Source organism: Ailuropoda melanoleuca, chromosome 14 (genome assembly GCF_002007445.2).
Source record: "Ailuropoda melanoleuca isolate Jingjing chromosome 14, ASM200744v2, whole genome shotgun sequence".
Lineage (NCBI taxonomy): Eukaryota > Metazoa > Chordata > Mammalia > Carnivora > Ursidae > Ailuropoda > Ailuropoda melanoleuca.
Window position 1 is genome coordinate 42,705,776 of NC_048231.1, and position 23,524 is coordinate 42,729,299.

The 23,524-nt window shown below is 51.5% G+C and overlaps 1 protein-coding gene and 1 gene segment (V, D, J or C); both read right to left on the reverse strand.

Moving 5' to 3' along the window:
* Nucleotides 1-23,524, reverse strand: part of LOC105235174 (immunoglobulin lambda-1 light chain-like) — a 45,390-nt gene that overhangs the window by 1,857 nt on the left and 20,009 nt on the right. For 4 of the 7 annotated variants that reach the window (XM_034642028.1, XM_034642027.1, XM_034642025.1 and 1 more), the window contains one exon: nucleotides 2,125-2,162. In XM_034642028.1, coding sequence (XP_034497919.1) covers nucleotides 2,125-2,162 — 38 coding nt within the window. Of the gene's footprint in view, nucleotides 1-2,124; nucleotides 2,163-16,661; nucleotides 16,669-20,328; nucleotides 20,337-23,524 lie in introns of all 7 variants that reach the window. The other 3 variants (XM_034642026.1, XM_034642024.1, XM_034642029.1) reach the window with 3 other exon arrangements.
* LOC109488360 lies at nucleotides 338-23,124 on the reverse strand. The segment is given in 3 exon segments: nucleotides 338-795; nucleotides 22,377-22,586; nucleotides 22,979-23,124. Coding segments are annotated over 3 exon segments (574 nt in total).

Sequence of the window (23,524 nt, forward strand, 5' to 3'; positions counted from 1 at the left end):
GAGAGCCCAGGCTCAGGGAGGCACTCAGAAATCCTTCCCAAAACATGGGGAGCAAGGTCTGTGAGGACAGCTCTGACTCACTGGGGGCATGGTCCACAGAAGAAAAGAAAACACAGAACCACGGTGGAGGGCCTTCCATGTCGCTTATGCTGCTGGTATTTGCTGTTCTGCGATGTTCTCTGGCCCCTCTAGGTAGAGGAAAACTACCCATCCACAAACCACAAGGATGCCTCCTGCAGACTCCTTTCCCCCAAACACAAAAGACTCATCTTCACCCCTAAGTGTGGTTGAGCTCGGGGACACAAAGGGTTTGAAACGCAATGAGGAGAGAGCATGGTTTCTGATTGAAGAAAGGACGTTTTATTGAGTCTTGACTGGGTGCAGGGAGAAGGGCTGGGATGACCCTGGTGGGAGGGCAAACCCTCCTGGAGGTCCTGTGGCTCCAGGCCCCCGTGTGTGGGGGAGGGTGTCGGGGACCTAGGAGCACTCTGCGGGGGCCACCTTCTTCTCCACGGTGCTCCCCTCGTGCGTGACCAGGCAGCTGAAGCTGCTGTGAGATTTCCACTTGTCAGGCGACAGGCTCAGGTAGCTGCTGGCCGCGTACTTGTTGTTGCTCTGTTTGGAGGGCTTGGTGGTCTCCACCCTGGGTGATGGTGCTGCCGTCTGCCTTCCAGGCCACCGTCACGGCGCCGGGGTAGAAGTCACTGACGAGGCACACCAGGGTGGCCTTGTTGGCGCCCAGTTCCTCAGACGAGGGCGGGAAGAGCGTGACCGAGGGTGCGGACTTGGGCTGACCTGTGAATCGGAGGCAGGATGCAGGTCAGAAGGATAGGATGTCTTCCACCATGGGTTCCCTTTTTCTCTATATGTGGATTACAATTTTCTGAGCATCCAGTCAGTGTCCCCATTGGTAACTGCATGTGTGCAGGTATATGTCAGGGAGTGTGGGTTACATTATCCTCAAATAACCGCCCACCCTTACTGGGAACTTTGACTTGGACACCTGCCATCAAACAGCCTGGGATTCTCCTGGAAGATTTTGTCCCACACCGTTGTCCGACTCACTTCTGTTCCTACCTCCTCTGTCTTTCTGACAGTGTCTGTCTTAGGCCCTATTTCTGTCTCTCTGTCACCCAGTTGATGATATGAGCACTTTTGCTTCCTGACTAATCCTGAGGATATTTTTGGGCTGACACTTCTGAGCTCAGTGTGTTAGGGTCTTTGCTCCCAGGGGTCTGTTTTTACCTGGATCTGTCTCTCCTGGCTTGTCTGGATGGGGTGGGAGCTTTGGTGATCGTACAGAGTCTGTCTGTCTGTCCTAATGTCTCTGTCATTCCAAAGTCTTTTTGAAGCCTCACCCTCCATCTCCTCCAAATTGGTCACTTCACTAGAGCCTTCATGTCATAGATTCTGACTTTCTTGGGTGCAGAATGTACATCTTTCAGAGACTCAGGAGTCTACCTCATTTTCACATCCTGCCATTGCAGGATACTTTCTTTCGCACCTCCTCTTCCCTGCCCCATCCTCCCCCTTGTAGGTTTCCCTGAATCCTCACTCCAGCTAAGCGCTCTGCACTGTAGCCCTAGGAGGCCTAGTGAGGCCCTCAATAGCTGTAACATTCCTGGCCATTGATCCTGCGTCCCCTAGCTCTGGGGACATTCTTAGAACCTCTGACCTGTGTAGCCTCAGCCTTGGACCTGATGGTGCTGGATCTCTCTAAATGTGCCACATGGTCATCTCCCTAATGTTCCCTGTTCCCTCTTCCCTTTCTGACAGGGACTCTAGTGCCTCCCAGAGATAAGGGTGGAACGATAGGAGGCCAGACAGGAGAGGACAGAACAGAGCACATCTAGGACCAAACATGACCCTGGCAGACAGATAGAGGAGTTTTTGGGTCATCCCAACCATTGCCTGCCTCTCAGGTCGTAGGTGAGGGGCTGGTGGTGACCAAAGAAGGAAGCAGGAAAGTTTGCACAGGGAGGGGAGGAGGTCAGGGTCCCAGAGGCTGGGATCCTGGGTGAAAGCATGACCAAGGCTGAGACAAGACACCAAGAGAAAAAAGCACAGCAGAAAATTGCCCAAACCTCTGGGAGAGCAGGGAAGGAGGGAGAAGATGAGACTCACCTAGGACGGTCAGCTGGGTCCCTCCGCCGAACACCCAACACTGTGATACAGGCTTGTACAAAAACCTGTCCCTCGGAGGCCCTGCCCCACCCACTAGCCCCCCACCTGCAGCTGTGATGGAGGAAGTGGGGGCAATGCTCCGGGCTGGTGTGTGCTCAGCGGTGGGGATTGGGGGGGCACACGTCCTCCACCTCTAGCAGATGACACACCAATGACCCCATGTGTTCTGCAACAGGATCCTTGGAAGCAATTCTTCCAAAGGAAGTTGGTGTCTGATCTGCTCTATCTCCCGGGATTTGGAATGAGTTGGTGGAGGGCCTGTGTGTCATTGTAAGTTAGGTTCCATGGAAATGAAGAACACATCCCTTCTCTGCATTTTCAAACAATCCCAATTCCTTGGTGATTCCATGAGGTGTGGGCGGAGGGTGTCCCCTCCCTTCCAAACCTTCCTTTTCAGGGAAAAGCAAGTTGGTCTGGGTTTATGGGCCATTGGAGACTTCCTATGTTCCCAACCATCACTCCAGAGGGCGAGGGCTCAGCTTTATCTTCCTGGGAATGTCCTAGTTAGGGACTGTCCTAAGTAAAGCCTGAGCTAGAGTATGTTGTCAGTCAGCAAGCAGGAGCTTAGAGATCTCCTGGGGTCATGTGCGTGTCCCGAGGAGCCACCTGAAGAGGCTCCCACTGGACTGATGTCCCTATGTGCAGCCACACTGCCATCATGCATAGAGGACAACCCTGGTGTGATCCCCTTCCCTGATCCATTCGATCCCAGAGTTTACCCGGTCACCACACAGTGATGACTCAGCATGGGAAGATGGAGGGAGCAGACCATCATTGTATAAAGTGGTCAACAATAGGGAAGCGTTTACATTTCTTCTTTTCCCTAGATATGAAAGGTGCCATGGGGAGAATAAAGAGCAGACGAAGGCACTCCCCTCGTGGGCACGTGCTGCCCTGCCCTCACAGGAGAAGGAAGACAGAAGAAATACTGCCATGATGCCCCCTTCCCATCAGATGGATGAAGTCATTGAACATCCAGGTAGTCAATGCTACCCAAGAAGGTCCACTTGACCTGGGTGCCAAGTCCAAGCTGGACCACCTGAAGGTCCTGATGCCAGAAGCACTTTGCAGGAGCAGGAAGCAGATTGAAGGGCTCTGGGAGGCTGTGGCTTCATATCCACATGGGAGAGTCTCAGCCCCCATACCCACTCCCTTTTAAGTTAAAGTAGGGTGATTTGGGCTATCTTACTGACTCAAGTGACCTGAAGACACATCTACCAATGACAATGTCAAATCTTATTCCATAGTCATTAAAGGAAAAGGAATACCACTAAATAATATTTAGAACATATTCATTTAACCGTGGATTAATATCCAAATATATGAAGAGTTTCCATTGATCCATAAGAAAATATAAGAAACCGAATGGAAAAATAGGCAAAATTATACTGGTAAATTCACAGGAGAAATAAAATCAGTCAAAAAATATGAAGGGAAAAAATGCTCACTAGTGATCAAATAAATGATTAAACAACAAACATATCGTCATTAATACTCATCAGGTATGAACAAATAAAAAAAAAGATCAACAGTATCATAGTATTGCAAGGATGTAGAGGAAAGGGCACCATCATTCACTGCAGTGAATATAAGCTGGGACAGACTTTCAGAAGGACATTTGGGTACCATATAAGAACATTCCAAAAGCACATTCTCTCTGGTCCAGCAAGTCCAGTTTTAGCCATTAATCCAAAGTACATACTTTGGGTTCATGCACTTTAAGGACACGTATATATAACACATGCACACATATGTGGGTTTTTCATGGCGGCATCACTTGTAATTAATCTTTATAAATGGAAACCACCTAATGTCCATTAATAAGGGAATGATTACATACAGTCTGGTTCATCCAAATTTTGAATTCTTACAAAGCCATTATAAGAACATGGGAGATCCATACAGGTTGATATAGAAAATGTCAGTAACAGACTGTTTAAGAAGCTGGTTATAGGATAATATGCAGAGTATGATTCTATTATTTGAAAAGTAAAACCCCCCAAACCAACTAGATGTGTGTGTGTGTGTGTGTGTGTGTGTGTGTGTGTTTTCAGGGACATACACACATGGGAGAAGGATTGGAAGCATATAGACCAACCTGATAGTGGTCGTCTCTGGAGAATGGGTTTTAGGGTAAGATGTGTGGGGATGGTAAGCAGAAACATTGGATTTTTTTTCTTTAATATGTGTCGTTGCTTAATCTTTTTTTAAATTTTACAATAAGTACATGTTACTCTTATATTAAAAATTATTTTAGAGGATAAAAACCAAATATATCTTCCTGTAAACATTTTCAAATGTATAGAAAATTAGAAGGCAAAAGTTTACATGAGGTGAAGTCCCATCAGCCAGAGACACACCATTGATATTTTTCTATATTTTTGGACAGGCTTTTGAAATAGCACACATACTTTAAAAACCTAATTTCAGACCCAGTTTTGGAGGCTTGTTAAGATTCCTTATGATGGGTGTCCCATACTGTATTTGGTCACACCCTTTCTGCGGGATATTTAAATTATCTCCAGTTTTCTCCCACCATTAATAATGTTGAGCTAGCCATTCTTGTTTGTAATCCTTTGGTTACATCTTTGATTATCCTCCCCCCTTGAATTCCTAGAAGTGGTATTGCACAATTTAAATAAATATACTTTTTAAAAATGACTTGCTGCATATTATTAAAATGGTTACACATTTTAGACTTCTATAGATAGTCCATGAGAGTGCCTATTCCTCCCTGGTCAAACTCTGGTACTTGCTAGTTTTATAGATCTTGGTACTTGGTCCTTCCTCCCCATCCCCAAGGCACAAGCTTTGGCTGTTACCAGTCCTTGATGCTCTAATCTGGCCTCACACCAGTCTCCTATCCGAAAATGGTTTTCCAAACACGAATCCGACCCTGACAATCTGCTACTTAAATCACTCAACAACTCCTCTGGATCCCAAGATCAAGGACGCAGCGCGTAAAACACAACGCACAGCACAGTGCGGCACGCACGCTTTCTCCAGACTCCGGTCAGGGAGCTCCCTGGGGCGCCTGCGCGCCTGCGCACTTTTCTCCTCTCAGCCCAGGCGGCTCCCGTTGCCTGGAGTGCCCGCCTCATGCGTCATTGTCCCCGCATCTGTCAGATCAGTTTGATCTGTCCCGGTGCCTGAACATGACCCCCTTGGTTCAGGCCCGTCCTCTTTGGGTCCCCAGGCCTGGCCCCTGTAACTATTTATGAATAAGTTGCAGAGTGGACATCTTTGGGGGAGACTCAGCCAAGCCCTTGCTCCCCTCTCTAACTGCCTTGCAGACCACCTCTTCTGTTGCACCATTTTGTTTCAACACAGGACACGCTGATGGGATCACAGCGTTCAGGCCTCAGACTTCTTACAGTCCTGAGACCGTGCCTGTGTGTTGTAGGACCTTGGGGAGGTCAACTTACCTCTCTGGACCTCTATCTTCTACTGCAAGATGGGAACAGCAGGATCTGACTTGTGGGGCTACAGAGAGAGACGTCTGCCCCTGAAACTGCCCCTGTGGGCACATCCTGTTCCTGCGTCCCTGTTTCTGCCCCACCAGAGGACAAGGGTGAGGCAAGGGTGGCGCTAGTGCAAAATTTAAGGGGTGCCAAAAATTCAGTCATCAAGATAAATCATATTTTCATACAATATTAGAAGCTAAAAATCAAAGCAAAAAAATCTACATAGGACAAATATCAACACTTTAAATACAGCCAGCGTCTGCCCAGGCCCCTTCTCTCTGGCTGCTTCTTCCTTCACCTCCTTCTTCCCCTCACTGCTGCTCTCCTCCTTGGATGCCCACTCCTGGCTTCCACCTCAGGGAGCTCCACATACTCCCACCATGGCTCTTTTGGCTCCTTACCTGTCTCATAGGCTTCGAAAGCTGGACAGGCTCCTTCCTGCTAGGGCTCTGCTCGGTGGTGCTGCACTGGGGACAGCGGGCCATGGGTGCTTGTATCCAGGCTTAGCAGCAGTAGGGGCCAGCGCAGCCTGGGGGCGAGGCTCTATCCCCCCAGGGGCCTCACAGTGCACTTAGCCTGTCTGGGGCTCATTTGCCCTCAGGGTGGAAGCTTGGCTTGAACTTCCTGGGGGGGGGGCTCCCAGTCCCTCTTGCTGGCAGCAGCTGTCCCAGTGAGCCTGGCCCACATGGCCCTGTCTTCTGCCCAGGCCTTCTCTGGTCCCTGCACCCAGTGCCCAGCCCTCTCCAGGGCCCGTGGCTGTTACCCCTGGGGATCTCCCTCAGAGTGACATCTGCCAACTGCCCTGAGCTCCACCTCCTCCCACTGAAGTCCGCCCACAGTCCCTGCCCCTGGGGTCCTGGGTGGGGCATACCTGACCTGCTTTATTTTCCTATTCCCCAAGGGTGTCCCAGATCTGTGGAGCATCTCCCTGGGGCTTGAAGGGGCCACAGGGAGCAGCTGAGTGCCCACTGAATCAGGAATCACCAAGGCCTGATTCCTTGGGGTGGGGCTGGAACTAGGGCTTCTCTTCTGACCAGTCCCTCAGGTCGGGTCGCTGTACACTCCACTTCCTTGGTGGGTTTGGCCAAGACTGGCTGTTTCCCCTGTGGTCATCTCAGCTTCTCAGCCAGGCAAGGGCCCTGCAGGGAGTGATTCTTGAAACCTTCCAGACCTAGGTCACTTCTGGGCCTCAGTTTCCTCATCTGTAAAATGGACACAGTTCCTCTGCAGCAGGGCGGTCATGAAGATGAATGAGATCATGTGAGTGCTAAGCCCTGTCTGTGGCAGGTGTTGACTGATTGCCCCTCGGACTTTGGGCTTTAGAACAACTGTTGGCATGTCCTGGGGGGCACGTGTGCCCGCTTTACAGGTGAAAAAACTAAAGTCCAGGGAAAATGAATGCAGGGGCCAAGGTCGTTCTGGGAGTGGGCTGCAGGGTGAGCAAGAATCAAGAGTGAGCTTGTCCCCTGCATTGCAGCCCTCTGTCCACCTGGAAGGCTCATGCTTTGCCTGCAAGGGAGCCGAGGTTTGGGTTCTGTTGGGCAGGGGTGCAGGAGGGATGGGCTGCACAGGTGCTTTGAGTTGGGGTCCATTGAAAAGCCCAGGAATATAATACATGAGACTGAGGCGGGCAATGGGGCTGGCTGCCGGCTGGGCTGAGATTGTCTTGTGCATTTGAGGATAAGGAAGTTGATGTTCAAGCAGATTCTATGCAGAGGCCTGGCCCTGGCACAGCTCCAGAACATGCTTTGTTGATGACGACCCCACTCTCTGGGCCAGGTGAAGTCACAATGCTCAGTATAGCGCAGGTGGCAGGATCCCTCCTGTTACCCAGCGCCTTGCCTCTTGCCTTCCAGTTACCTTTTCTGCTGCAAGGTCTTTCACACACCTGCTCAAGTCTGGGTTTGCAGCGACACAGGGCTTCTCATTTGTGTCAGCAGGTCCAAAAGAGGCCTTCCAGGGCCTGCCAGAGTGACTTTCCTAAGGAGGTCCCTTTAACAGTTGTCTGGCCCATGTTTTGAGTCAGGCACTCCTTAACTTTCCTGCTACATTTGGTGAAGATTGTCCTTTCCATGGGATGAAGCCCATGCCTGCCTCTGACCTTGGGTTCTTGGCACCATACGGGCTGGGGCAGGATGGGCCTCAGGGGTCCAGGCTGAAGCTGTTCCCTCTCAGCATCCCTGTGTGGGTGTGACACTCACCTGCTACCTAAGACCCAGAAGCTGTGGTTCTGCGGGGGACAGCCCCAGGTCTTGGGAAGAAGAAGGGGCTCTCCCTAAAGGCAGCATCCCAGCTGTGCCTCCTTTCCCACTCCTGCACCTGCCACAGCCTCTGGGCAGCCACCGTCACAGACCACATCCTCTTGAGGTGGCTGCGGTCAGAAATCTGGGCCTGGGCTATTTCCTGGGGACCCTTGGGGTGGGCTAGGTCTTCCCAGCTGGTGCAGCTGCAGCTCTGGCCCACTCAGGCCTGCTCCTCACCTCCTCCCTGGATCGAGATGTACCAAGGGCTGGATTCAGGCTGGGCCAGAGGAGTCCAGGTGCAGCTGTCTCGGTGGGCCCCCTGCTGAGGGTCTCTGGCTCCTCTGTGCCCTGCCCCAGCCCTTCTCTCATGGACTGGAAGGGGTGTTCCCCTGTCCAGTCACTTCAGCCCTGCTTCCCACGTCAGAGGGTGCCCCCTGCCTCCTGCTGATCGGTCTCCTGCCCACGCTCTATTCCACAGACCTCAGAGACTGCCTGCATCCATATGTCCTCAGCTCCTTGCTCTTCTCCACCCCAAACTCAAGCTGGCTGGGCCTTTTCATCTCACTGTTGTGCCGTGTGTGTGTGTGTGTGTGTGTGTGTGTGTGTGTGTGTGTGTCACAAAGTATCGGTCTGGGGGATATGACAAAGGTTCTGGAATCTCTCAGAATCCTCAGAGTCAGGGTCTGGCTCTGCAGCTTCTGAGCCCCCCTCTGAGGGGTCCCCAGGAGCCCTGAAGACCCCCACTCCTCTGGTGATCCTGGTACTGCAGCCCCCCGCCCCAGCTCTCCTCCAGCAAATGGAAAGGGAATTCTATTCCTTCCGTAGTTGTCAGACTCACCACGCTGGTGGGGACCTTCTAGCTGAGGAAGAAACTGAAGCACACAGAGGGAGTCTTTCCCAAGACACACAGCAATTTGGCGTAAAGACTGTGTTCTGGGACTTAACCAGTACCAGTCAGAGACCTGGGAGGACCAGCCTTTTCTCGCATAGGAGGTGGGACCTGCCTGGAACTGACGGGTGGGGGTGCTTCCGAACAATTCAGTGCTTTAACCTCTAAGGCTCCCAATCCAGCCGCCTGGGGTGCAGCCCCAAGAGGGCGGTCCAATAGGGGGCAGCAGAGACTAGCAGTAGAAGGAGGCTAAACCCCAGAAAGGGCTGGTGCTCTGGAGGGGTTGGCGGGAGGCCAGGGAAAGGCTGCTGCGGTGCGGGGAGGTGGGAGGATGCAGAGGCTGGACTCTGGTTCTGCATCTTCCCTGGCGCCCGCCTCATCCCTGGAACCACCACCTGGGCCGCGGGTGGTCCGGTGGGGGGGAGGTGAGTGAACCCAGTGTAGGGTGGGATCCTGACCTGACTTACAGTTTTGATGTTCTAGTCATCATGGAATTTTTCTGCATCCATTGTGATTTCAAAAAATATTGCATTAGATATTATTTATCTTGATTACTGAGTTTTGGGGTCCTCCCCTAAATTTCACACGCAACGATGGTATCTTTCTTGGCTCACACTAGTCCTGGCTGTGTCTGGAACTCCTGCAAACCTGTTGAGGGTGTGGGGGTTAAGCGAGGGGCGGGGTTCTGGAGTGGGCATGGCCAGCGCCCGAGGTTCCAACCTCATCTGACCAGGTGGGTTGGTATTTGTACAGTGGAGCCCTGGTTTCCAGGCCCTTTCCAAAGTCTGATTGATACCTGGGAACATCGTGAGGACCTGCATGGCAGGTGGTGGCTTTGTAGCAGCCACAGCTTTTTCTGCTGTTCCATCAGCAACAATCATCCTGGCAGGTCTGCATCCGGACAACTCACGTCCTTAGAGGGTGGTACAATCTCCTTTATTACATTCATAGAAAGCGCTCCATCCAGATGGCCACCAATACTAACATGATTTATATCTGATTCTGACTTCATTATTCCCCAAAGCCCACACTCCTTCACATTAATTTATAACTCTTCGTGGCGTAACATAGTAGCTATTGCATTGTATGTTGCAAATTAAATTGACAAATAGCCTAGCGACCTACCTTGTTTATAAAAAGTTATTATGAAATAGATAAGCACATAATATCAACGTCATTTTATTGCTTGACCATCTCTCCAGACACATCCTTTGATTTTCAGTGATTTTATAATATTCCCCCAAATACCCACCCAGATGTTTACTTGTGTTGACAAATAGAGCCAGCCAGTTACTAACAGAAGCACATCTGAATAGTATCTTTGACAGTGAGGACTGGCTTTGCCAATTAGATTACACAGTGGGACTTCTCCCTGCATTGAATGGTTCAAATGGGCAGCACTGAGTTTTGGAGAAAAAATATACCTGAAGCACAGGAGAAGATGAAGGCATGTTTCTCAAAAAATTATTGTATTTGCAAAGATGCACAGTGATCACAGATATTTCAGTTTTTTTCCCCCAATCTCTTAAATTCTATCACACACAAAGGGTCTCTTAGTAACTTCTGGTCAAGTTCCTTGGTGCATATTCCTGATACGAACCTGGGAAGGTGGACAATGACAAATGGCTTGGTGACACCCCGTGCAGGTGGTTTCTCACCCCATCCCCACAAAGCTGATTCTGGGATGATGCCAGACTGCAGGAGGTTTACAGGGAGCGTGTTTGGGACCAACCTATGTGCCAGGGATGGGTGGGAAGCAGGGTGGGCAGAGGGAGGAATCGGCTATAAGGAGCTTTGCTGTTGGGATGGTCCTTCTCAGCTTCCCTAAATGGGCTGAGAGCCTGGGTCTTCAGACCCTCACATTGATCAGCTTTCAGAGGCCAGCTGCCCAGGGCGGGACCATGGCTCGGCTCCTGGTGGCTCTCTTCATCAAGGGAGCTGACAGATGAGGGCAGGGCTGTCTGTGGGTGCCTTTCCCAGCAGATGGCGCAATAAGGCTTTCATTCCAGAAAGGGCCTGGTGGTGCATCAAACTGTCTGCCAGTTCAAATCCTCTCAAAGGCAGGTGGTTTCCAATTCTTTGCTTTTAGCAAAATTAAAAGGATATGAAACAGAGCTGTCAGCTGATAGATCACTGAAAAAAATAATTTTGACCATCAACCACTAATGATTTTTGGCACATAAGTAGGAAGAAGCTCAGATCTGTGAGCGAAATTCTATTACAAAACTTCTGTTTATGAGGTCAAGATTTCTTTGAGTTTCATACAAAAATGAAAGCCAGAAGAGAACAGAGGCAGGACCCTGCTTCATTCTGCCAGGACACCGCATTCATCAATGGATCCACAAATCAACACTATTTAATGATTATCTATGTAAATTTTAATATGTCTATGTTGTTTCGATCACATACTGTTATGAATAATTAAGATGCCCACTCAGTGTGGCAGAAAATAATGTAATGCTCAAGGTCACAGGCTGTGAAACTAAATTTTTTTAAAAGATTTTATTTATTTATGCGACAGAGAGACAGCCAGCGAGAGAGGGAACACAAGCAGGGGGAGTGGGAGAGGAAGAAGCAGGCTCACAGTGGGAGGAGCCTGATGTGGGGCTCGATCCCGTAACGCCGGGATCACGCCCTGAGCCGAAGGCAGACGCTCAACCGCTGTGCCACCCAGGCGCCCCTAAAATTTATTTTTTTTTAAGATTTTATTTATTTATTTGATGGAAAGAGAGACAGCCTGTGGGAGAGGGAACACAGGCAGGGGGAGTGAGAGGAAGAAGCAGGCTCCCAGCGGAAGAGCCTGATGTGGGGCTCGATCCCACAACGCCGGGATCACGCCCTGAGCCGAAGGCAGCCGCCCAACCGCTGTGCCACCCAGGCGCCCCTGAAACTAAATTTTAAAATGTAAACTTCATGCATATTTTTAGGACAGAGATGTACAGCAGGATCATGAATAAAAGACTCGGGTATAAAAACGTATGAGCAGATCAAATTCAATGAGGGGTGTGGAGGGAAAGCAAAGTTCAAGATGAGGGAAGAAAGATGGAAAATTTCCAAATGTTAAGAGAAGAATTTTTAAAAACAGTGGGCATCCAATTGTGATGATATTCACTTCCATTCTCTCTATATAGAAGAGCATTGAGAACGTTTTACAAACTTCTGGTGAAAAATTTACATGTTTACTTACAAAGCAGCAGGGAGCATAACTCTGGTTCTTTTGGAGGGTGGGTGGGCCCTGGTGCCCAGGGCTCGGCTACAGGCCCTGCCACCCTCCCCCAAGGAGGCTCTTGTCTAATGCATAAAGGTCTTGTCTAATGCAGTGTGATCGTGTAAACTAACAAGCAGAAGGACCTCCATGACTTGGGGGACAGCTCAGAGCTGTGCCCTTTCCTCTAGTATCTTGACTCCTCCAATCATGCCTGAGAGAAGTGAGTGAGGAGCTAAGCCTTGAGAGGGTACAAGGAAGTCCCAGGGCTCAGCTGGTAGGGGGACCTCTGGACCCACAGGACGCTGACGACAGCTTCTGTGACTCAAAACAGACCCCCACCTGCCATTTCTCAGCAGGGTAAACAGAGGCGCTAAGAGGGCAAAGAACCTGCTGGAGTCTCCCAACCCTGGAGGGTTGGAGCCGGGACCAGAGAGGATGCCTGGCCCCCAGGCCTACGGTTGCTCAGACGGCTGGTGAGAGTGTCAGGCCAGGGTAGGAGGGTTTGTGTTTCACTTCCCCATCTGTCTGTGTCACTGTAAGTGATTGAAGACTGCTCCCACTGCCGTGGTAGATGGCACAGTAATAGTCGACCTCGTCCTCGGCCCGGGCCCCGCTGATGGTCAGGGTGGCTGTGTTCCCCAAGTTGGTGCCTGAGAACTGGTCAGGGATCCCTGAAGGCTGGTTGCTATCACAATAGATAATCAGCACTGGGTCCAGGCCAGGCTTCTGCTGTACCAGTGAGAATATTTATTTCCGATGTTGTCTCCCCCACACGTGATCCTAGCGGTCTGTTCCAGGTTCACCGACACTGAGATGGGCTGAATCAGCTCGTAAGTGGCTGTGGAACCTGCAAGAGAGGACATGAGAGGTGGGTTTCTAGCTGAGGCGACTCTGCCTTTCTGGCCTGGACTGAGCTCCAGGGGTTCTCTTGGCCCCCAGAGTTGTCCTTTCCCAGGGATTTCAGCCCAAGGGACCCATGGGCCTGCATAGAGCCTGTGAACCATTTCTCCGGGCAGGTGCAGTCCCTTAGAGCTCACATGCAGCCAGTGAGCACAATAGGGGTTTTAGCCCTCTAGGCCCTCATCCTGCAGCAAGGTGAAGAGATCTGTCCCCCACTGGGTCCCGATGAACCTGGGCCCAGCCCCTGTGCAGTGAGCGAGGAGGCCGAGGAGGAGGGGGGTCCAGACCATGGTGGAGGCACCCTGATTCTGCTCCCAAGTCCCGACGCTGGGCAAAGTTCCTCCCAGGCCTCTCTTACCCCTTGCTGGACAGGCCTGCTGGTTATGCAAATCAGCCAGAGCCCGGAGGCAGCTGCTGAGGGGCCTTGTGGGTTCAGGGAAGAAAGGGCTCAGACCCAAGGGACACAGAGAGGGGAGAAGTGTCCCTTGGAGTCCTCACCCTCAGCCCAGGGGATCTTTCTCCTGGTGGTCTCATAGTCTGGGGCTACAACTCCAGTTTTAGGCTGTGCCTTGGCCTAGCTCCAGGGCTATTCTGGCCACTGAGAAGCAGAGTCTGTCCGTTTTCCAGGGAATCTAAGTTCTGCTCACGGAATCCTCCTGGGTCCTGTCATGAAGGTGGCCGGAGTCACAGTGGTAATGCTGAGATTGTTCTGGGCCCCCAGGTCTTTCCTCTATTCCATTCTGGCTCAGGAGGGAGAGGGTTAATGTCATCCAGGACTCTTTTTTTTTTTTTTTAAAGATTTTACTTATTAATTTGACAGAGAAAAACAGCCAGCGAGAGAGGGAACACAAGCAGGGGAGTGGGAGAGGAAGAAGCAGGCTCCCAGCAAAGGAGCCTGATGTGGGGCTCGATTCCGTAACACCGGGATCACGCCCTGAGCCAAAGGCAGTTGCTTAACCATTGCGCTACCCAGGTGCCCCAATGTCATCCAGGACTCTTAAGTGTCTCATCCTTCCTTGTGTTGTGGTGGAGGCTGCATGCTGGTCCGCTCCCAGCCCCACCTTCAGAACTTTCCATGCTGTATCTCCTCTGACACTCCCAGGCCCCAGTGCAGTGGCCCTCGTCATTCGTGCTCCAGGGACACCCTGCGTGCTTAGACAGGGGCAACGTCCTACCACAGATCACAGTTGGTGAGGTGTGAACACCAGAGTCTGAGTAAAATGCCTCCCTTGCTAGGTGCACATGGGGTTAGTAAAGGTCCTGGAGGTGCTGTAAGTGTCTGCCCTTGACCATGAGCTCCTGGACAGGGAGTAGGTACCATTTCTCAGTATCTCCAATGTGTGGCTGGGGCAGGGAGACATCATGTGCTCAAAGATATGATTTGAGTATAAGAGAATAAAATTTGCTTGTGAATTATAAGACTGCCTCATTTGAAATTAAAATTATATTTTTAATTTCAGTTGCTAGCAACAATGTGTTAAGTAATAAAAATTATTAATATAAGTTATGAGGTTGAGTAATGGTTATTGAATAACTGCTGTGTCCTTGGAGTGGAAAAAAGATACGGAAAAAAAATTGGCACCGGCCCCCTGGAGAGAGAGGGGGAAAGGAGGAACTCCTTGTGGTGGGACAGGAAGCTCTCAGAGCAAAGTGGGGGGGGTGTGCTCTCAGAGGGAGCGGGGTTTGTAGACTTTCGAGAGCTTTAGCACCACTGGGGTGTGTAAGAAATCCAAGTCCCAAATATGTGCCAGAGAAATGGGTAATTACTGCAAGATCTGGATCAGAATAAGAAGGAGCCAGAAGATTTTGTACATTAGCATCAAACATGATACTTAAGAAGGGAGATAACTTTCCCTTCAGATCTCAGGTCATGGTAACTAAACCCTCTGCATGTTAGGACCCCTGGTGCCAGGCCCACTCCATCACCAGGTGGCTAGCCAGGTGATCTCTGCTGCCCGCTGGGCCATGACAATAGCAGAGGGGTTCACGTCATGTCCTCTGGGATGCTGTATATGCTTTCAGCATCGTATGTTAGACATATGTGGTATTGCCTCTCCCCTGGTCAGGATTCACAGGTCTAGGAATCAGGGTGGAAATGGGAGTGGCAGCACTTACTCTTATCTCCAATGAGCCACCAGCAAAATGTTCCCTTCACATCCCTGGAATTTTGTGCTCTGTTTGACTGCACCGTTCTGCTGGCTGAGAGTGCGCCGTGGCCTTTCCTGGCTCCTTCTTGCAGCGAGGCACCAGGAAAAGTAGGGGACACTGGCTGCTGTGATTCATGGTGACTATCATGGGGGACTTGGGTATCTACTACCCAATTGGGGTGATCAGGTGTGTGTATGGATTCATGAGATCCTCTGATACTCCCAGGGACTGTGATAACAGTCATAAACTCACCACAATCCAATGCAGCAGGTCTGATAATGGACAAATCTTCCAGAATGATGGTTTGGTCGTCCCAACTGGTGGTGACTTGCTGAGGGAAGGCGAATATGGGGTGGACAGTGAAGAAGGTAATTATGGGCACCACACTAATCACAGGTAGTGAAAACATGAGGAGGATACAAGGACAAGTGTTTCTTCCTTATATTGACATGAATCTGTTTGGAAATATATTAATCATATGCTTCTGTTTTATTCTCCTGTCTCATCCCATTATTGCCTAACATCAGATGTGTTAATAGGTAAGTTTATATCTCAATGTAGAAGTTATAGATAACAAATCAGCTGGGACAAAAACAACTATCACCACAGACAACAGTGTATTTGGATACCTCTTGCGGGGAAAGGGTAAGCATGTTTGAAATTTTTCATTGGATAGTTTCATCATATTAGGTGGAAGCAAGGTTACCAATATTCTCTTCATTTAGAGACTGGTTAGCCTGGATTGGGTGGATTTCATGTGGACGAGGGGTGGACTGTGGTGGCTTATTAAGTGTCAATGTTGACAAGCTGACTGTATCCACAGAATTGTTGTCTGTCCATATTTCTAGGTAGGGTGAGTGTAAAGAGAGATTATTGTGCAGGATGTGGGGGGTAGAAGTGAGGCAGCACCCATCGTGTGTCTCACTCCCATGGTTGTGTGTCTCTGGCCACTCTGTAGGAAGAGGCAACTCTCCCAATGTCCCTTATTCACCCTCAGGATGGATGGAACTCCCCAACTGTCTGTCAGAACCCAGAGCACCTAGTGTGTTGGCAACTTTTTCATTGTTTAAAAGCACAAGGAATGAACTGATCTGTTGGGGATTTTGACACATATAATAGGGTTTGGGAGGACAAACCAGAGTTTTGTGTGTATACAGTAGCCTCCTCAGGTCCCTCAGGACCCTGTCGGGGATGCCAGCCTTCCTGGATTGGGTTCCTGGAAGCAGACTCTGAGATGGAGAAGGGCATGTGCAGGAAATCTGGAAGGAGTTGGGGGAGGTCAGACTGGGCAGAAGGAGAAGGGACCCACAGTGAGACATCAGGTGAGGTCTCTTTCCTGCAGGGAACTCTAAAGCTGGGACCTTTCAGGACCTCTGAACTTGTGGCAGGGTCTTGGGACCATGGACTCAGGCCATCATTCAAGGGAATCTCTCTGTGAAGGGTCGGAAACCTGGGGGAAGCAATTTTCTGAACCAAGAGCACTTCCCAGCAAGGAACTCCCCTGTGAGCTGCCAGGGGTTTCAGACAAAATGAATGCGTGTGTGTGCCCAGAAGAGGGGTGTTCACAGTGGGTAATGCACTGGTCTGCTCCACTCAGAATCCCCAGCTGCCATGCTGACATAGCTTCAGGACCTCTACTGAGCTGGAAAATTCTGGACTCTGATCCTAGTCAGTGAAGAAGTGGCCCATGACCACTGTATGGAAATGCAGGGACAATGACCAGTGTATGGATGTTTCTTTCTGTTTGTCCTTCCATCCAGGCCCTCTGTTTCCAAACATACTCAGGCTGTGACAATCTTGGAGCCCCAAATCAACCCTGATACACCCTCTGCAGGTACTGCCTGAAGGGTGGGTGGCCAGGGAGGTCTGGGGACCTTGGATCTGGGGACCTGGGTCAGACCTGCTCATGCTCTGTGCACAGGCCTCCTGGGGCTGGAGGAGAGCGTGACACAGACGGGGAACGGGTTTGTGTCTCACTTCCCCATCTGCCTGTGTCAGTTGAGCAGTACCACTGCTGTCTACTGACTCACAGTAATAGTCAGCCTCGTCCTTGGCCCGGGCCCCGCTGATGGTCAGGGTGTGTGTGTTCCCGGAACCGGAGCCAGAGAATCGCTCGAGGATCCCAGAGGGCCGCTCAGTGTCCTTATAAATGACCGTCACAGGGGCTCGGCCTGCCTTCTGCTGGAGCCATTGTGTATATTCTTTACTCAGTATCTCTCCAGAGCAGGTGATGGTAGCCGTCTGTCCCAGGGACACTGACACCGAGGGAGACTGAGTCAGCCCACTGGAGGCCACAGAGCCTGAAAAGACAGAAGAGGAGAGGTTGGTGTGCATTTCAGGGGCTCAGCCCAGGGACCCAATACCCAGTCTGTACTGGTCTGAGCTCAGGGTTCACTTGAGACCCAGCTCAATCCTGTGGGGGCTGGGCGTGGGGGCAACCTTGGGCAGGGGACGGCACCTGTGCAGAAAGCGAGGATGGGGAACAGCAGAGGAGTCCAGGCCATGGTGGATGTGCCCAGAGCTCTGCCTCCTGAGACCCACAGCACTGCTGGGCTCCACCCCAGCCTCTCTTATTCCCTTCCAGGCCCCTTGGGACTGTGATTGGTAATACTTATGCAAATTTCCTCCATTCCTGGGGCTCCTACTTAATAAACCAGTATTGAGATCAGAACATGTGACTGAGGAGGAAGAGGGGAGCCCCCAGCTCCCTCCAACCAGCTTTGAGGTCGGACACCAGCCTTTGTCTGCAAGGTCTAGGATCACAGGCGCCTTCTGGGGATCAGACCACATGACAACCCTTTGCGACCACCTTGCTTGCAGTCTGTCCTTGACTCCCTCTGCATCTTTCAGGAGCCTGACTATGCAGCTGGACTGGGCCCTCTGAGAGTTACAGTCAACACTTGATACAGGGAGTACGGCCTGTGGCCTCATTCCCTCCTCCTCCTGCACCATGTCCCGTCTGCATCCCCGAGGCACTGTGGTCCCATGCTTCCCATGTCAATTAGATTGTGGAACTTTCTCATTAGAATGTTCTTGCATGATTTGGTCTGTGGGAGTCCACTTGTGAAACCACCACCTGCTGTTGGAGATGCATCACAACTTCTAGTCTATTCACACATGGTGCTTTTGTCTCCCCCTAATCTGCAACATCGGAGCAATTGGCATTGTCAACAATTTTGTTTTAGGTTTTCCTCAATATTAGATGCAATCATGCAAATTTCATGAGAAACCATCCCTGAATTAACAAACCACCATCAAGCTCCATGTCTTGTCAGGGTCCCCAGGGTCAGGTCTTCCCATATGGGGTGAGTTTGGTGTCCAGAGCCAGGGTCCCTGCAGGAGCTGGATCCTGTCACTGACCCAAGGACAGCTCAGGGAGCAGAGCTGTGGCCTCCGGTAGTGAGACCCCACTTCACTCTGGAGACAGTCTCACAGGGAGGCTGTGGACCCCTCATTCCAGGCACCAGGGCCTCTGAGGGCTCCGNCAATATTAGATGCAATCATGCAAATTTCATGAGAAACCATCCCTGAATTAACAAACCACCATCAAGCTCCATGTCTTGTCAGGGTCCCCAGGGTCAGGTCTTCCCATATGGGGTGAGCTTGGTGTCCAGAGCCAGGGTCCCTGCAGGAGCTGGATCCTGTCACTGACCCAAGGACAGCTCAGGGAGCAGAGCTGTGGCTTCCGGTAGTGAGACCCCATTTTACTCTGGAGACAGTCTCACAGGGAGGCTGTGGACCCCTCATTCCAGGCACCAGGGCCTCTGCGGGCTCCACCTAAACCCTCTGACACACTCCTGAGCAAAACCTGCAGCCCAGGGCTGACTCCGCCTGGAGGTGGGAACAGAGGCAGGAGGTGAATGGTCAGGGTGTTCCCGACATGTCCAGCTCGGACGAGTCAGCTTCCGGAACACTGGTGCCCAGTGCAGGGAGCTGCAGTTCCCATGTGAGGCATTCACTGTGTCATCCCGTCAGTGTCATGGGGGTCAGTGTGGGTCTGACCCTCAGAATAAGGTCCCTTCAGCTGCTGGTGATAGGGGTGACCATTCCAGCTTCCTCCTGAGAACTGAACCCTGGAGCCCTGCTGACCCCCAGGCCTAGGAGTCCCTGTGAGGCTCCCCCTGGGCAGTCCCAGCCTCTGTCCTGTGGCTCCTGCTGCAGCTCTGCTGCCCCCTGCTGGTGGAGGAGGACTCAGACCCTGAGCTTCCCTCCTGCAGGTCACCCTGCAGCACCTGTCACCTGAGGAAGGGTGTGGACCAGAATTTCCCGCCTCCCACAGGCAGCTTCCCCCACACCCTGCCCAGCCCAGCACAGAAGGTCGCATACATGGTGCAGGAGGCAGGACAGGTGGGATTCCTGTACTTGTCCCGGGGTTGAAATGCCCTTGGCCAGGCCCCTTGTGTTCATACAGCAGGGAGAGTACAGGGGACAGTGTAGTGCATCTGAAAAGGGTCAGGGTGCAGACAAACCTGTGTGATGTCCCACAGCCAGCAGATTCCTGCGTATTTAGGAATCAGGACCGATGCTTCCTGCATCCCCATCTGTGTATGGGTCATCAGAGCAACAGGTGATGCTTCTGGAGCTAAGTTCAGTTGAGGAGGCAAACGTTTACTTAACTCTTATTACTGCTATCTCTACTACTATTATTTTTATTACAAGTCACCTCTCCTGGTTTTCGGTGTGGGAGGATTTTGAACGACCTGTCTGTGGTTTGGTGAATTGGGAATCTGCTCACTCAGACGTGGATACAATTGCACATAATGGTCACAGAGTAGCTAAAAACCTTTCCTTGTGAACCCACAGAGTCAGACAGGTGCCGCCAACACCAAGGTTAACTCACTGAGACCCCACTGCATCCACCGAATTGATTAAACTCTTCAATATTTTGTATCATTTAATTTGAAAACAAGCGTTTCTCACTGCAATATAAGCTTCCCCATTTCAGAGCAGGCACAGTGAGTCCCCAGAGAGGCTCGCTTCCCAGGAAAGCAGAGAAGAGTGGGGCGAGTCCAGGAGTGGAGCTCCGGTGTGCTGGGTTCAGATCCTGGGGCCTTTGGGGGCAGAGGTTGACCAGCTTGGGCGGGAAGGAGTATGACTGCCCTGCTCTTGTTGTGGGGAGTGTGCCATGGCTCCTTCTGACTCCTCCTGGCAGGAATTCAAAGTAGGGGGCACTGCCTGGGGTGCTTCATAATGACTATCATAGGGCAATTGGGTGTGTCTGCAACACAACTGGGGTGAGCACGAATGTAGGGATTCAGGAGATCCCCTAAGATACCTGGGACTGTGATTGAGTCATCAGTTCACCACAGTCCAGTGCAGCAGGTCTGATAATGGACACAACTTCCCGAATGAAGGTTTGGTTGTCCCAACTGGAGGGATCATGACTAGCTCAGGTATTTGCTGAGGGAAGGGGAATATGGAGTGAGCAGCGAGGAAGGTGTTATAGACACCACACGGACCACAGGGTAGTGGCAGAAATGAGCAGGATAAAAGTAGCAAGTGTTTATTCCTTAGGTTGACATGAGTATGTTTGGATATATATTAATGTTCCTGTTTTGTTCTCCTGTCTAACATTCTCATCTAACATCAGATGTGTTAACAGTAGCTAACATTTTGGGGCGCCTGGGTGGCACAGCAGTTGGGCGTCTGCCTTCGGCTCAGGGCGTGATCCTGGGGTTATGGGATCGAGCCCCACGTCAGGCTCCTCCGCTATGAACCTGCTTCTTCCTCTCCCACTCCCCCTGCTTGTGTTCCCTCTCTCACTGGCTGTGTCTATCTCGGTCAAATAAATAAATAAAATCTTTAAAAAAAAAGTAGCTAACATTTTATCTCAATTAAGCTGGGGGAAAAATAAAGATCACTAGCAGACAAACATGTATTGTATATCCTCTTGTGGGGAAAGGGTGACCATGTTTGTAATTGTTCACAGGACAGTTTTATCATATTAGGTGGAAGCATGGCTGCCAGCATTCTCTTTATTGCAGGTTTAGGTTAGTGGGGCTCTTCTTAGATTTCATGTGGACGAGGGGGAACTGTAGTGTCTTATTAAGTGTCGTTGTTGACAGGCTGACCTGTGTTTCACAGAATTGTTATCTGACCATGTCTCTGGGTAGGTTGGGAGTGAAGAGAGATTCTTGCAGATTTGGGGGGTAGAAGTGAGGAAGGACCCATTGTGTGTCTCACTCCTGTGGTTGCATTTCTTGTGGCCACTGTGCCGGTGGCGGCAACTACCCCATCGTCTCCCATTCAGCATCAAGATGGACGTGACTCTCCAACTGCCTTTTAAAATCCAGAGCACCTAGTGTGTCTGGATCGTTATCTACTGTATAAAAATACAAGGAACAGTCTGAGCTGTCTAGGGATTGGACAAGCACATTGATGACCTGGGGGAGAAACCCCAGCTTTGTGGGTATGCAGTGGCCCCCTCAGGTCCCCGGGGATGCTGGCCATCCTGCATTGGGTTCCTGGAAGCAGATTCTGAGATGGAGAAGGGCATGTGCAGGAAATCTGGAAGGAGTTGTGGAGGTCAGACCGGGCAGAAGGAGAAGGGACCCACAGTGAGACATCAGGTGAGGTCTCTTTCCTGCCGGGAACTCTAAAGCTGGGACCTTTCAGGACATCTGAACCCAGGCAGGCCCTTGGGATGTTGGACTGAGGCCATCATTCAACTGAACCTCTCCGAATAGGGGCAGAAACCTGGGGAGGCAGAGTTTTGAAGCACAGTGCTTCCCTGTGAGGAGCTCCCCTGTGAGCCATCAGGGCCTCCCGCAGGGGTGGGTGGGTGAGAGGTCTCAGAAGAGGGGATGAAGGATACCCCAGTGTCCCTGCACTGCTCTGCTCCACTCAGAATCCCACAGCTAGGGACCAGGGTTTCAGGAGCTCAGCTGAGCTGGGAATTTCTGGGTCCAAATCTTGGGTTATTGGGTGAAAATATTTCCCAATGACCACAATATGGAAATGTAAGTCTCTCTGTCTTTCTATCTACCCAGGCCCTCTGACCCGGATTCATACCCCGGACAGACAAGCAGGGCAGCCAAGTCCTGTCAGCCTTCAATGCACTCATGAACCTCCCTGTACAGAGCCTGCCTGGAGGGTTGAGGGGAGAGGGACCCCTGGGGATCACACATGTGGGGACCTGGGTCAGACCTGCTCATGCTCTGTGCACAGGCCTCCTGGGGCTGGAGGAGAGTGTGACACAGACGGGGAACGGGTTTGTGTCTCACTTCCCCATCTGCCTGTGTCACTGTGAGCAGTACCAGTACTACCACTATTAGAAAGACAGTAATAGTCGGCCTCGTCCTCCGCCTGGACCCCGCTGATGGTCAGGGTGGCTGTGTTACCTGAGTTGGAGCCGGCAAACCGATCAGGGATCCCTGAGGGCCGGTTGCTATCGGTATAGATAATCGTCACGGGTGCCTGGCCAGGCTTCTGCTGGTGCCAGGAAACGTATGTACTTCCAATGTTGTCTCCCCCACAGGTGATGCTGGTCGTCTGTCCCAGGGTCACTGACACTGAGGGCGGCTGAGTCAGCGCATAGGAGGCCACGGAACCTGCCAGAGAGAAAAGGAGATGTGGGCTTTCAAACTCAGTTCTCGTTTTCAGGAAGCCCCCACCCACCTCACCCAGATTTGGACTCAGGGATACTCTGGGCACACAGGGCACCTTTCCCACCAGTCTCAGCCCCAGGGCCCCTGGACAGGCTGGTGGATGGAGCCTTTGAACAAATAAGAACCCTGACCCTCTTTCCCTGGCAGGTGCAGCCCCTCAGGGCTCACACAGTCCAGCAAGCACAGTGGGGGGAGTTCACCCCTCCAGCCCCTCATCTCGCAGCTGGGTCCTGAGCACCCTGCCCCCCACAGGCAGTGCCCTGCTGAGCTCCGAGTCAGGGCCAGCCTTGTGACAGTTCTGTGGGTCTGGGTGGGTGTGAGCCTGAGTTCAGCACCTGCACAGTGAGCCAGGAATCCGAGGAGGAGAGGGGTCCAGGCCATGGTGGAGGTGTGCCTTGATTCTGCTCCCTGAGGCCGTAGGCTGGGCACATTCCTTGCCAGGCCTCTCTTATCCCCTTGCTGGAAACACCTGCAGGTTATGCAAATCATTAGGGGCTCAGGCTCTCTGCTGAGGAGCTTTGTGGTTTCAGAGAAGGCTCAGCCCCAAGGGACACAGAGAGGGCGGGGCGGTCCCTGCAGACAGACTTCCCATCAGCCCAGGGGATTCTGCTTCACCCACTTGTCCCATAGTTGGTTCCGAATGTCTTCTCCAGATTTTGTCCTTTCCTTGCTCCTGAGTGACCATAAGAGGCTTAGGTCAGTGCAGTTTCTACCCAGATCCCTGTTTGTGACCATCAAACATGAAGAAAATTCTTCTCTTCCTCAGCACACACGGAGTTTTGCAGGAACCATTGAGGTACTATAGGTGATGTCCTCAGGGAAAGCCCCTAGGACAGGTCCCAGATTCTTGACTCAGTATCCCCAGTGTGCACTCAGTTCCT